The 15,169-nt window shown below is 39.9% G+C and overlaps 1 protein-coding gene across 3 annotated transcripts in view; it reads left to right on the forward strand.

The window, feature by feature from the left end:
* The window catches only part of gramd4a (GRAM domain containing 4a), a 47,256-nt gene that overhangs the window by 24,123 nt on the left and 7,964 nt on the right, over positions 1–15,169 (forward strand). For all 3 annotated transcript variants that reach the window (XM_057853912.1, XM_057853913.1, XM_057853914.1), the window contains 11 exons: positions 876–996; positions 5,759–5,820; positions 6,196–6,334; positions 6,467–6,492; positions 7,103–7,194; positions 7,413–7,504; positions 7,571–7,619; positions 11,336–11,407; positions 13,712–13,755; positions 13,840–13,949; positions 14,144–14,298. In XM_057853912.1, the coding sequence (XP_057709895.1) occupies positions 876–996; positions 5,759–5,820; positions 6,196–6,334; positions 6,467–6,492; positions 7,103–7,194; positions 7,413–7,504; positions 7,571–7,619; positions 11,336–11,407; positions 13,712–13,755; positions 13,840–13,949; positions 14,144–14,298 (962 nt within the window). The remainder of the gene's footprint in view (positions 1–875; positions 997–5,758; positions 5,821–6,195; positions 6,335–6,466; positions 6,493–7,102; positions 7,195–7,412; positions 7,505–7,570; positions 7,620–11,335; positions 11,408–13,711; positions 13,756–13,839; positions 13,950–14,143; positions 14,299–15,169) is intronic.

Consider the following 15,169-nt stretch of genomic DNA (forward strand, 5'->3'; position numbering starts at 1 on the left):
CTACCAAACACTCCCTGAACAAGGCTTTAATGCAGTTGACTGATATTCCTGTACCTTGGACATTCTACAATATTGTCAAATATTCATCGGCGTACGTTAAACCACTGACCCAATCCTGGTTCCTATCCGTGCATCATTTCGGTGAGCTAATTTCCTAATAGGTTTACCTGACGACTGCAGCTCTGCGGCACTGATAAGCTAGCCACCACTAAGCTGCTTAGCCCGTAGAAACCCTTTCCCGACCTTTCCGACCGGCCTCTGTACACGCTTCTACTGTATCATCGACTCAGTGCTGAGATTAGCGGAAATGGTTGTGGCAAACCAATCATTTACAGAAGCGCGTCCCTTAATGTTTAAATCAAAACAAAATACGCTAAACTTTTGGATTTCGCTAACATTACCAGTCTGTATCAAATGATTTGAAGTTGATATAGAAAACGAAAAGCCGTTTTATTTTCCGGTGATATTAAAAAAGGGACTTGCGCTCTGTGGGCATTCGGTCTTTTGTCCTCACTTTATTGCCTTCCGTCCTAAAATATTCATGCGTCCCTTTAGTCGTCCGACAAAGGAGCAAGAGGAAATGCAGCTCGTGTTGTTCTAGAAAGTCCTGACACCTGAGACCACTCGATGCTGGAGGCTGATGGGGTGGATTATTGGGTCACAGCTGAAGGTGAAAGAATGTTTGGTGATAAACAAAGCCAGGGCTCTGGTTCATTTGCACACCAGTTGTCCGTTTTAGGAGATCTCGGTAGTATTGTTCAAATGGTGAAAGTTTGATCGTGTTGAACAGTATGTAGGAGTCTCCTTAATTTACGTGTTACCCTCTTGCCGGATTGCTTTGGTGTACCATTTGTAATTATCGTTTTGTTTTTTAGAGGAGGAGCTGAGGAAGCTGCGCGAGGAGACCAATGTGGACTCCTTGCGACAGGAGCTGGAGAGGGAGCGGAGCAAGCGCCTAGACCTGGAACAGAAGATGGGTGACGTACTTAAAACCAGGTAAAAGTCAGTCAGGGATGTGACAATATATCAAAAAGGTGATCTATTTTGTAGCCCAAAAGGTTAGCGATATGCCTTAGATCAGACATGTCCAAAGTCCGGCCCAGGCCCCAAATGCGGCCCGTGGTCAAATTTTACCTGGCCCCCAGCCTCTGTATGCGGGCCAGCCGTTATTGATTTTATGACAGACTTAATAAATTGGTCAGCAGTACTGCAACCAGCAAATGAAGTACCTTACACACGAAATGCTGCTCCTCATTTACCCACTAAAAGCCAGCAGCACTTTAACCCTTTATCGCCAAATGTATCACATTTGATACACCTAAAATTTCATTATTTTGAGATTAATTTAGAATTTTAATTTTAAATAATTTAGAACTTTTTGGGGGAAAAAATGATGGATGCAAGTCAACACATGCATCTGCAGGTTCCATGAGAGAAAAACATGATTTAGCATAGGTTATAGATATTAGAGCGCTTATTACACATATTCATTTTGACATTTCGTTTTACAAATTTGAAAAAAAGGTTTCATTAGGACCCTATTTTTCAAATTTTGGGATTCTCTGATAATTGCTTCATGTTGCAGGTATTTAAGGGCTAAGCAACATTACTCCGTGTGACCCATTACTTCCATTTTCTAAAATGGCGACAATCATCAAAAAAAAAAAAAGTTGTGACAGCCGACGCTTCAAGGATAGGTGGAAATTGGACTATTTCTTCACTAAAATACGCAACAACTGTGTCTTGCCTCATTTGCAAAGAGACAGTTGCTGTTTTTAAAGATTTCAATGTGAGGCGATATTACCAAACAAAACACGCTTACATGTGCGACAAGATTACAGGGAAGATACGTAGTGAGAAATTGAAGCAACTTGAAGCTAGTTTAAATTCACAGCAGTAGTAAGCAAGAGCCCGAGAGTCGAAAGAGAACGCCACAAAGGCTAGTTGGGAGATTGTTGAAATTATTCATTAAAAAAAATAATAAAGCAAATGTGACACACTGAATGGCTTGCTAACTTTTGCTTAAATATATTGTTCTACGTAAAGGACGTCGGCCCCCACATTTTTACCACGCCAAATCTGGCCCCCTTTGCAAAAAGTTTGGACACCCCTGCCTTAGATGATATGACCTTGCTCCAAATGCTACCAAATCCAGGACGGCTGAGTTAATGAATGTTCGTTCAGTCCCCCCTCCCAGTCAAAATGGATTGGACGTCTAGCGCAGTCAACGGCAGCCAAATAGCTATCAAAGACGCTGTTCTAACTCCAGTCAATAATGGCCTCTACTTCTTGGCGTCTGCGTGTTCTCGTTGCCCTGACACTTGACATCTTGCCAACTGGCAAATTCCACCAAGGGATTAGCGGCACGGAAACGTGAACTCTGGAACTCCGGAATGCCAAAGACAGTTCAGCAGATTGTCTCGTTCTCTCGTGGCATGATAGTAAACATCCATCGGCGGTTTTCGCCAACCAGCGAGCGAGGCGTCGGAGCTTGCGGGCTAAAAATAGACCACTCTGGTTACGCTGGGAAGTTGCCATGTGTGAAGAGAATGGTCTTAGTTAAATTTAGTCACTAACACTGTCAGTAGACGGCTGTGTCCTAGATACAGCTTCTGGAAATTTCCGGAAGGCTTTGAGCGCTTTTGTTCGCTCATCTATTGACGGAGAAGTCACTTGGGTCTGAAGTTTACCATAACATCTGATGTTATATTGGTTCGTTTCTACATTAAATTGACTGTTAAAAGACAATTTCTGTACTACAAATACTCTCGGATTTCGGGTACAAGCTATCCAAATGTAGAAATTCAATTGTTTTATGTAGCGTAATTTTCGCACTATAAGGCGCACCTGACTACAAGCCGCCACCCACCAAACACCTTATTGGCCCGAATATAAGACGACCCCCTCTTTTTCAAGACTCAAGTTTGAAAAATAACTTTTTCAACACCAAATTAATTTTTATACAGAAAATAATTAAAGTACATCTGAAAAAAATGATTATAACAATAAATTTGAGAGGAAAAGCATGTTATTTTGCCTCATTCAAGTCTTAACATCTGAACCTTTAAATATGTAAACTAAAGTGCAATCACATTCGTAAATGAATGGATTCTGGTTTTTGAAATGGAAATAACCATCAAAGTGAGGTCTAACTGTAACTGTAGTCTTGAAACAAATCTGAAGAAGGAAAAACATTGCAATAAAATAATGCAAACTGGTTAAACTTGAGAGTAGCTGAGATCTGTCATGACAGAACATTACTCCTCAAGTTCTGCATTCGCTTCAATGATATCTGGAGCCATCTAGCGTCGTGAATAGGTATAATGTCTAGACCGCGAATATAAGGACCCCCACTTTTTCTGTCTTATTTCAATGCAAAAAAGACCGTCTAATATTCGGGCTAATACGGTACAACATAAGAACAGCATTTGTTCATAGATAAGCCGCACTGGACTATAAGCCACAGCTGTCCTCACTGTATTATGGGATATTTACACCAAAAGATATGAACAGGTAACACTTGGTTTTACAGCGGCATCATACGACTGATATAAGACCAAAATGAAACACCATGAAGCTTTGAACCAATTGGCTGCACAGCTTCATTGTTTCAAGAAGCTTCATTTGGCCACCTTCTGTCAACACTGTTGTTGTCCAACATGCCTCCTAGCATGCATTGCAGCGCTAAAGATGCAAATAACAATCAAAATTCATGTTTTGTGCTTATTTTTTCTTTAGTTACTGTTTCAGTTTTTTCATTAATTGCAAGTTATGGTATTTGGTAACACGTTGTTTGACAGTGGCGCTATAAGACCATTAGACAGTCATAATTATGACATGACACCGTCATGAGCATTAATGAATGCTTATAATAGTTGTCATTTAGTGTTATCTGGCAAATTATCTCACTTTTGAATAGATGCAAAAGATCCGAGCTGGACATAAATAGAGTTGGTGACATAATTTGCCGGATGACACTAAATTACATCTGTCATATACTGTGGGGCAAATAAGTATTTAGTCAACCACCAATTGTGCAAGATCTCCCACTTGAAAATATTAGAGAGGCCTGTAATTGTCAACATGGGTAAACCTCAACCATGAGAGACAATGTGGAGAAAAAGCCCAGAAAATCACATTGTTTGATTTTTAAAGAATTTATTTGCAAATCATAGTGGAAAATAAGTATTTGGTCAATACCAAAAGTTCATCTCAATACTTTGTTATGTACTCTTTGTTGGCAATAACGGACGCCAAACGTTTTCAGTAACTCTTCACAAGCTTTTCACACACTGTTGCTGGTATTTTGGCCCATTCCTCCATGCAGATCTCCTCTAGAGCAGTGATGTTTGGGGGCTGTCGTTGGGCAACACGGACTTTCAAGTCCCTCCCCACCCCGTGGCGTCAAAATGATAACAAGAACGGTGAGCAACAATCCTAGAACCACACAGGTGGACCTAGTGAATGACCTACAGAGAGCTGGGACCACAGTAACAGAGGCTACTATCAGTAACACATTAGCCGCCAGGGACTCAAATCCTGCACTGCCACACGTGTCCCCCAGCTGAAGAAAGTACACGTCCAGGCCCATCTGCGGTTCGCTAGAGAGCGTTTGGATGATCCAGAAGAGGACTGGGAGAATGTGTTATGGTCAAATGAAACCAAAGTAGAACTTCTGGGTAGAAACAAAGGTTCTTGTGTTTGGAGGAAAAAGAATACTGAATTGCACCATACCCACTGTGAAGCATGGGGGTGGAAACATCATGCTTTGGGACTGTTTTTCTGCAAAGGGACTAGGACGACTGATCTGTGTAAAGGAAAGAATGAATGGGGCCATGTATCGAGAGATTTTGAGTGAAAATCTCCTTCCATCAGCAAGGGCATTGAAGATGAGACGTGGCTGGGTCTATCAGCATGACAATGATCCCAAACACACAGTCAGGGCAACAAAGGAATGGCTTCGTAAGAAGTATTTCAAGGTCCATGAGTGGCCTAGCCAGTCTCCAGATCTCAACCCCATAGAAAATCTGTGGAGGGAGTTCACAGTCTGTGTTGCCCAACGACAGCCCCAAAACATCACTGCTCTAGAGGAGATCTGCATGGAGGAATGGGCCATAATACCAGCAACAGTGTGTGAAAAGCTTGTGAAGAGTTACAGAAAATGTTTGGCCTCCGTTATTGCCAACAAAGGGTACATAACAAAGTATTGAGATTATTTTGGTATTGACCAAATACTTATTTTCCACCATGATTTGCAAATAAATTCTTTAAAAATCAAACAAATTTGTTTTTCTGGTTTTTTTCCACATTCTGTCTCTCATGGTTGAGGTTTACCCATGTTGACAATTACAGGCCTCTCTAATATTTTCAAACAGGAGAACTTGCACAATTAGTGGTTGACTAAATACTTATTTGCCCCACTGTACATTCATTAATGCCCATGATGGTGTCATAATTATGACGGTCTTATGATGCCTCTGTCAAACAGTGTTACCTATTTACCCAATAAATCAACAAATAAGCCGCACTGGACTATAGTCCGCAGGTTTATAGTCTGAAAATTAGGGTAGTTGCCAATTAGGGTGCGAACCTCTGGGTACCGCGCGATACGATTCCATGTATTGTCATACCGTTAGTTGCCAGGTGGCTAGCATGATTGAAAAAAAAAAATGTTAACTGACTGTAAATAAAGCACTCCTTGAGCTACTTTTTAAGTAGGTGAAAGTGACACTTTTTCACTTTTTTTTTTTTCTTCCAGACTGGAGGATTCTCCACCGCAACCTCCTAGAAAACAACAGTCGCCCTCTAATAATGGAACAGGTAAGACTCCCAAGGGGTAGGAATAAATAGATTGTGAGGGCTGGCAGGGAAAGTCCACCCGAGACAAACAGGAACTACGAAGGTGTGTATGTAGGAGATACTAAGAGGGAAATGGGCTGTTAGGGAAGTGTGGGTTATTCTTGGATGAGTGTGTTTAGCATCATTATGGGGAGAAGGTAGGGTACATTAGTGCACAATAGTCAGCTGCTATTGGACCTGAGTGGCTATAATTAGCATGGGTTGACCTGCCAGTAGCACTTAGCACGAATGTCATAACCCTGGACGACAATGTTCATAGTGTACAGAAGTTACATAAGCAGTACTGAGTGATTCTTTTGAAAGTAAGAATCATAGAAATGTAATTTTGTCCTGTAGCCGACAAACAGCAGAAAGAAGTATGGAGCTCACGGCTTCAAAAGTGGTTGTACGAGCGATTCGGCGTCTACATCGAAGACTTCCGCTTCCAACCCGAGGAGAGCACCGTGGAGGCCGAGGAACCGCTAAGTGCTAAAAGGTGGGAAAGCGCTTACCGCGGCGTACAAGAACATGACTCGTCTATCGGCGAGTATTGATTTAGCCTTTTCGGTTGGGTAGATTTGTGGTCACTCTGCGGTTTATAACTTACTGTGTTTGTCATCCCGTCCAGGTTGACTGAAAACATGAGGAGACTCAGTAAGTACTCGCGAGTAGGGGTGGGAACCTCATGACACAATTTGTGATAAAGGCTCACGATAATCTCATAATATGGAGATAAAACATTTCTCAATACATGGGTCAGGAAATCATTCTACAAGTAAGAAACAGAAAAACAAGCTCTTTTCATTCTTCTGCTGTGAATTGGATTGGGTATATCACTAGTAGACGTCCAATTCATTTTGATGGGGATTTTACCTTTTCTCGTATTTACCGATCGACTGTTTCTATTACTCTAACACATTTAATATAATCAATCAGGGAATAGTATTGTTTCTCGTAATTACTGTTTGTATTACTCTAAACACACTTAATACAATCAATCAGGGAATAGTATTGTTTCTCATATTTCCTGTTTGTATTACTCTAAACACACCCAATATAAAATAAATAGCTCTTATTTGCTGCCACACTCACACTTCAAATGAATTGGACATCTACTAGTGATAAACTGGAAGGAGCATATGATAACCTTTTGGTATACGAAGTATCACGATATATCCCCATTTCTTATATATTTCATTTGGCGTTGAAATAATTTAGTTTTTAGCAGCTGACATTGAGCGTGTTCCTTTTGTTCCTGTTACAGAGCGAGGAGCTAGACCCGTCACCAACTTCTTAAGGAACCTCTCCGCCTTATCGAATTGGCATTCTGTCTACACCTCAGCTATTGCCTTCATTGTAAGTATCGCCGATGGCAAATGGGACAAGCATTGCACAAAACAAGTAATTAGTCTGGTGTTGCTTTGTAAATGACAGCGAAATGAAATGAAAAGTGACTAAAGACGACTAATCCAATCAGGAAAGTTCACAAGCAGTTCTCCATTGGTGCCATTACTTCTATTATACGGCAGTCAAATTGTATTAGAGGGATGTTACATTGAATTATTGTGTTGCAGATCTACATGAATGCTGCTTGGCATGGCTGGGCCTTCCCCATGTTCCTCTTCCTGGCCATCTTGCGCTTGTCTTTAAATTACCTCATTGCTAGGTAACACGAATTCGTAGAGGAAACGTCTCGTTTAGAGAAATTAATATATGGATGTTGGTTTCGTAGAGGTTGGAGGATCCAGTGGAGCATTGTGCCTGAGGTCTCGGAACCTATGGTGAGTCAACAGTTATTAATTTGTAGTGCCAGCCTAACGATAAGATTTTCGATACAGGTCTCACGATACAAAACTACTGCAATTTTCGGACTATAATGCGCACTTGACTATAATCCGCGACTAAAGATATCGAATCGATTGGGTCCGATCATGTCATTTTCAAAGTATCGGAATCGGAAAAAAATATCGGACATGCCTTTTTAAATTTTTTTTTTTTTTTTTTTTTTAATTAAATCATTTTCTAATTGTAATTAACACGTTAAAAGCGGTAATTAATTTTTTTTAAAATTAATCACGTTAAAATATTTAACGCAATTAACGCATGCGCTGCACGACCCACTCACGCATTGTCGCGTTCAATCTATAATGGTGCCGTTTTACCTATATATAGAGCTAAAATGCAGCGTAAAATGAGGAGAGAGAATTTTGTAGCCTTTGGAGCCTTTTTTTTAATTGGCTAAAGCCTTACAATCCCTCTCTCAACAATTAGAAATATCGTGGGAAGCAATGTGGGGAAGGAAGGTAGTTGATCTTTTTCTTAAAGTGCCTGTGACACGAAAAAGCATGTTTATTTCATAATACACGCGGTATTTTATGCTCCTGAATGATATGGAACGCTTGGATGTGTGTGGAGGCGATCGCTATATTTATTTAGTTTTTTGAATCCCGCGCCAGGAAAATGAGTGACTTCCGGCTTCGGTCTTGCATTGAGGAGGAGGGCGCTGTGACGTGTACGGTAGAAGACGTCCTCTTCACTATACAGCGTACTGTTGTGTATGGGGACGAATGATTCAGCTGATTTTGCGGATTAATATGTTTATTTTTCGCATCACGCCAGCCAAACGGCTGCAGAAAAATCATTCTGTATGAGGGAGAGGCGTATGCGCCTTTTTGGAGTTTCAAAAGGTTCCCATTCACCGTGGATATTTACTGTGGGACCATTGGACTTACGAGGAAGTGAGTAAACATCTTGTTTTGTATTATGTCAAATACGAATACAGTGATTACAAAGTAAACACTACAAACTTCCTTTAAATGAAGGACTACTTACGTTTGATCATTGATAGGCATGTAAAAAGCTGTCCTAATGGTCATTAGCAGCAGCCCGTTAGCTGCACAACAACTCCAGCCACCATCCTCCGGGGAACGAACTGTAAATTGCTCTCCGCCGGGCGGTTTGCCGATCCGCGACGACAATAGACAACCGGGTCGTCATGTCAAATAATCCAGGATAGTTATGTGTGATTTTCCGCTTTGAAGACTTTGAAACATCACTCGGTTCGGGTTAGCATGTCGCCTAGCTGTCACGCCTTCTGGTTTGTTTACATTCTCCGAAGCCGGGGAAGGGAAATGACATATGTCCGATTTAGGTGTCATAAAATATAGTTCGGGAGGTGCGACAGTAAAGGTGAAGTCGACAGTTTTGACCATTATGGAGTAATTTTGCCATGTCGTCCTGAATAAATGCATTTTTATTATTTTGTATTCCATTCAGCACAAGACTGTTATTTGTCATGACCATGCCATTTATTTAGCAATTGGGGAAAATACTTGGATAAAAAGAATATCCTGTAAAAATATTGAAGTAAAGAGACAGAAACAATGACATTTTGCCGCTCTCTTCGTCGCGTTTTCCTCATTGTGAATAGTTCCCCCTCGACGGGCTGACTGGTCCTTCTCAAGCCATTTATATAGCTATTGGGGAAAAATACTTGGATAAAAAGAATATCCTGTAAAAATATTGAAGTAAAGAGACAGAAACAATGACATTTTGCTGCTCTCTTCGTCGCGTTTTCCTCGTTCTGAATAGGTCTCCCTCGACGGGCTGACTGGTCCTTCTCAAGCCATTTATATTGCTATTGGGGAAAAATACTTGGATAAAAAGAATATCCTGTAAAAATATTGGAGTAGAGAGACTGAAACAATGACATTTGGCGGCTTTCTTCGTCGCGTTTTCCTCGTTCTGAATAATTCCCCCTCAATGGGCTGAATAGTAAAATCGATGAGACCAGTCTACCGCTGACGTCATCCACCTGTTGGGGACGCTAAAGCCCTATAATGGTAGGCGTGGCTAACTGGCAGATTAAAAGGCTTAATTTCTCGTCATCTGTGCTTTGCTAAATTGTTGTATATAGTCGAATCGTCTCAAAATATGATTCTAATTCACATAATAATGCCATTTAAGACTTTTTTTCTTGTGTCGTATGCTCTTTAACACCCAATGTTAAATAATAAAAATAAAATTACAGGAATATTAATAATAATAAGCTGACAATGAGCGTTTTTTTTGTTTTCCATCATTCTTCGGGAATTCTAAATCAGTCTGCTTAGGCAATACTTTTCACCAGGATCGTCATCCATTGATTATGGTACGCCCGCCGGTGTCGTGCCAATGTAGTTACCCCAGTCAAAAATAGTATCCCCTGGGCAGAGCCATATGGAGGTAGATTTGTGTCTTTATTATTCAATCATAAAAAAGTGGCTTCAGTAAAAAAAAAAAAAAAAAGTTTCTTCAATCAAAATATATATTTTCAATTTTAAAAAAAAAAGTCACTTCCATTAAAAAAAATGTGTTTGAATGCAAAAATAAATTTGGAAATCAAAAAAATGCATGTGAAAGCTATTTTTCTTTGAGTCAAGTTTTTTTTGTGTTTTTTTTTATGATTGAAGCAACTTTTTTGATTGAAGTAATGTTGATTTGCGTTTTGGGCCACATTTTGTGGATGTTTTTGTCTTTATTATTCAATTAAAAAATAAGTTGCTTCAAAAAAATATTTATTTTCAAAAAGAAAAATCACTTCAATCGAAAAACGAAAAATTTCAATCATAGAAAACATTTTCGAATGTGAAAAAATATTTGAGATTGAAAAATTTGCATTTGAACACTTAATTTTTTCATTGAAAAAGTTGGGTTTGATTGAAGCAATCCTTTCTGTGTTTGGGCCATATTATGGCTAGGACATTTATGTCTAAATCATTCAACCCCCAAAAAAGTTGCTTCAATCAAAAATATTTTCAATTAAAGAAAAAAATCATTTGAAAAATAAAATTGCCCTCTGCTAATTTATTTATTTATTTTTTAATTATATCCAAAGCAAATGACCGTTTAAGGTGCTAGTCACATGATCTGTTCGAAAAATAATTTTGACCCATTATAAAAATTTTTTTTTTTTGTTCATTTCATTAATTTTTGTTGCAGTTTTATTGCTTTACAACTTTTATATATATAGGAAAGTCAATTTCATGCAATGACACTTTTCGGCCACCGGGGGGGGGGGGGCTAGCCCCCCTGGCCCCCCTTAAAATCCGCTTATGGTCTTTTAGTGCCATCCGGCAAATTATGTCAGTTTTAAATGTATATAAAAATCCGAGCTGGCCATAAATGGAGTTTGGGACACAATTCACGTCATTAATACCCATCCGCTGTCAATAAAAGCGTTACCTATCAACCCAAATAAATCAACAAATAACCTGCACTGGGCTATAAGCCGCAGGATTCAAAATGAGGGGAAAAAGTAGCGGCTTATAGTCTGAAAATGATGGTAATAAACAGGAAAAACAAGCTACAGTATATTCATCCTTCTGCTGTGAATTGGAGTAAGTTTATTTTTAGTAGATGTGCACATTCTAGATGCCATTTTAAATGCTTTATCCCCATTTTGCGTCAATTAGTTGTGGATGTTCGTCATGTCATGTTGTTTGTTTGCGCCATGTAGGAGCCGCCAAAGGAAGACCTGACTGTGTCGGAGAAGTTTCAGCTCGTCCTTGATGTTGCACAAAAAGCACAGGTGCCTCTATTGCTATGAAAATTCTACTTTTGAATAAGAAAGCACATTTTTTTAATTGGCGTTTTAGTGGATCTCACACATTTTACATGAAGCATGCCCTCAAAAAGTACATAGCTCTCTTAGAAACACCAATATTAAAACATGTAAAAACAAAATATGAATGACTATACTGAATATTGGAAGTCCTCTTGCAAATTCAATACGCCTATTCTCACCATGGGAACACCATGTAGGGACGGGATACACCGAGGAACCAGAAAGATAAGAGAGAGGAAAGATGGGTCATATCGGAGTGCGGTAGGGTAAATCTGTAGGATTTTTTGTTCGGTGATTCAAGGTACGCTGTACAAAATGCAGTCATTTGGCTCTAGAACACAACAGAGCCTCCTCTATATGACACAGTACGGGGCTGACGTGTGTTTGACATTGCCAAACACTTAAGTCGCATTCTCCGGCCTTCTAATCCCAAACAGTTGAACTAGCTCTTAACTATTAAGGTTGTCCCTGTAGTCAAGTCATTTTCAGTGTGTTTAGGGGTACAAAGCCATTAAATATTGTCCAGAACTTATTAGAATTGTGGATTTACAGTACCACAAAAATGAGAACTGTAATCAGTAGAGGTGGGAATCATGGGGCACGTAATGATTTGATTGTGATTCAGAGGCTACGATTAATAAACTACTATTTCATTATCAAGTTAACAGTTCAAATTCAATTCTGTATCAGCAGCTTCAAACTACATTAAATTAATTTAATGTTGTGAATCAACCGTTAAAGTCGTTAAAATTGCTCCCGTTATTTGATAATTTTCCTTCTGTCCACTTTCAACATGTGAAAGTTTTAAAACTGTTTCATCATTTAAAGATAGATTCAAGTCAAGATTTTGTCAATTGAGGAGTATTTTAAAGATAAAAAGGTTCGCTCGGAAGGTTCGTAACAACAGCCTTCCAGAGAAGTCTACTGCTTTAAGATGGCGACTGTTTACTAACTCCGGCGAGTCTGTCATTTTGCATCTAGTTCTATATACATGTGATATCTACTGTAGCATTATGTGGGCGTAGTTTGTAGCAGCTGTCGGCCGCAGTCAGGTATTTTTGGTTTTTTTTTAGTTGAGCATAATGTTTACTCTCGGTCCATTCCTCGCACACCTTTAATTACCAGATCAAGACACACGTGTAGGACTATTAATTCATTTTTCCAAATATTGCTACTTAAAAAATGCATAGTTTTGAGTATAGGCGTAGTCAGAGAGGTCCACTACTAATATTCACCAACTTTGGCCTGAACTTAATCAAAACTGTGAATTTACAGTGCCACAAAAATGAAGAAAAAAAAGGTCCCTCACACACACGACGATACTCTTACACATATACTGACAATTATATTGTGCGTTAAAGACAATTTGATCTAACAGGAAGCTGATTTAAGAATTACAAGCCCTAAATATATGAATATGGCTATGAAAAAAGTAGGTAATTCAGTGTAAAAATTCTTGATTTAAATGTCCCCCAGCCACTTGAGCTTTTCTAACAGTAGTCTTTATTTTTAGGGCTGTCAGCCTAAAAGAGGTATTTAAATAATCTTCCTGTTATATCAAACTGACATCCTCTTTAATTATGCCCAGTTTAATTGCCAGTACATGTAGTATATAGTAGTGTGTGTGAGAGAGTGTATAGTAGTGTGTATGAAAGACTGTGTAAGAGTATCGGAGGGTGTGTGTATGTGTGAAATTATAGCAGTATGTATGAGCGAGTATATCTCTGCATATGTTAGCATATGATGTTACATGTGAAAGCAAGTACAGTTTATTTCTCAAACGTTCTGTTGTCCGTAGTAGTCTTAATTTCACTCGACAGGAGTTTTGCCTCCCTTTTTACATACTTCATAGAACACTCGCGCTGGTCATGAATTTACCAACTATGTAAAGTCACGGTCGCCACTCGGAATGTGTACCTACAAGTCTTTTCGCCTGTGAATGACGCAAAACCTGTGGGTAAACTTTCCTAGTGGCTTCCGTGACTTTACGCAGATGTTGAATTCATGACTTGAGTGTTCTGTTAACAAAACACTACAGTACAAACTTCACAAGGAAAGATGAACTTGGAAGGTGATGGACTGTGCCAACGAGAAAAGGATGAAATGAATTTTAATCAAATATTCATTTATTCAATATATATCGCATTAGAGGGTTAAAAAAGCCGCAGATTGCTGACAACTGTAATAAAGTGAGCCACTGGTGGAACTCATGGCACACTTTGAGAACCCTATTCTAAGTAGACTAACTAGTTATTGACTTATTTACAGAACCTTTTTGGTAAGATGGCAGACGTTTTGGAGAAGATCAAGAAGTAAGTAAAGAGAGTTGCGCTTTCTTCTCAAACTTCCTGTCGAATCATAGTGAAAGTAGACATCTGCTGTTATTATTTTTCCAGCCTCTTCATGTGGGTGCAGCCTGAGAGCACCCGAAAACTGTACATCTGCCTGTGGGTGGCTTTCATCACCTCCTGCGTGCTGCCATACAAACTCATGGGCTTCATGATCGGTAAGGCGTGCGCGACAAACAACAAGCGCGCCTTTATGCCCGACGTGGTGCTGTAAATGCCTCCTCGAGGCCCCCAGAATGAATGCAAATTCTTTGCATCGGTTCAGTACGCACAAACGAATGCATTCATACACTAATCGGTACGCGTGGGCCTGAAAAATACAGCGCGATTGTCATATTTGTCTACTTTTCAGGCCTGTACGCCGGCATTAAGTTCTTCATCATAGACTTCCTGTTCAAGAGCTGCCCCAAGCTGCGCGACAAGTATGATACGCCGTACATTGTGTGGAACAGCCTCCCCACAGACCCCCAGCTCAAGGAGAGGACCAACGCAACTGTGTCTCGCCGGGTAAGCGAGGCCTCCCCGTGCGTTCATTCTCGCGTCTGAAAGGGTTTAGCCGTGCAAAAATATTCCTAATGCCACAAGCGGGATTATTTCCACTTCTCATTTGTGCGGCGCTAATGCAGAAAGCTGACATTTAATCAGGTGCGTACCTGTTAAAGGCTTTGTCGTTGCGTCACAATCGGTCTTCGGTGAGTTACATAATTCAGGAGCTCGGAGTTGCATTTAACATTTTTAGTATGCAGAGACTCTGACGCCGGTCCTACAGGGATCGGACCCCCCCGTTTGAGGGGTACCTACAGTGCCCTCCATAATTATTGGCACCCCTGAAAAAGATGTGTTTTTTTTTAGCTTCTGATATTTTTTTTTTTTTTCAAATAATATGGGACCTTAATGGAAAAAAAGAGAAAAATCCAACCTTCAGTACAAGTGCATTCATTCAGTGGGGAAAAAATCCCACATAAAGAAAAAATTGTTTGACATCAAATTATGTGTGTCACAATTATTAGCCCTGGTGTTAATACTTTGTACAACCCCCTTTTGCCAACAAAACAAGGTCTGGGGACTGAGATGGCCATGGGAGGAGCTTAATTTTGTGTCTGGTGAACCATTTCTGTGTAGATTTGGCCATATGTTTAGGGTCATTGTCTTGCTGAAAGACCCAGTGACGACCCATTTTCAGCTTTTGGGCAGAGGGCAACAGATTTTGATTTAAAATGTCCTGGTATTTCAAGGCATTCATGATGCCACGCACCCTAACAAGGTTCCCAGGGCCTTTGGAAGCAAAACAGCCCCAAAGCATCCCCCATACCCACCCCCATACTTCACAGTGGGTATGAGGTGCTTTTGAGCATGTGCATCTTTCGTGGCACGCCAG

Source organism: Corythoichthys intestinalis, chromosome 13, assembly GCF_030265065.1.
Source record: "Corythoichthys intestinalis isolate RoL2023-P3 chromosome 13, ASM3026506v1, whole genome shotgun sequence".
Taxonomy (NCBI): Eukaryota; Metazoa; Chordata; class Actinopteri; order Syngnathiformes; family Syngnathidae; genus Corythoichthys; species Corythoichthys intestinalis.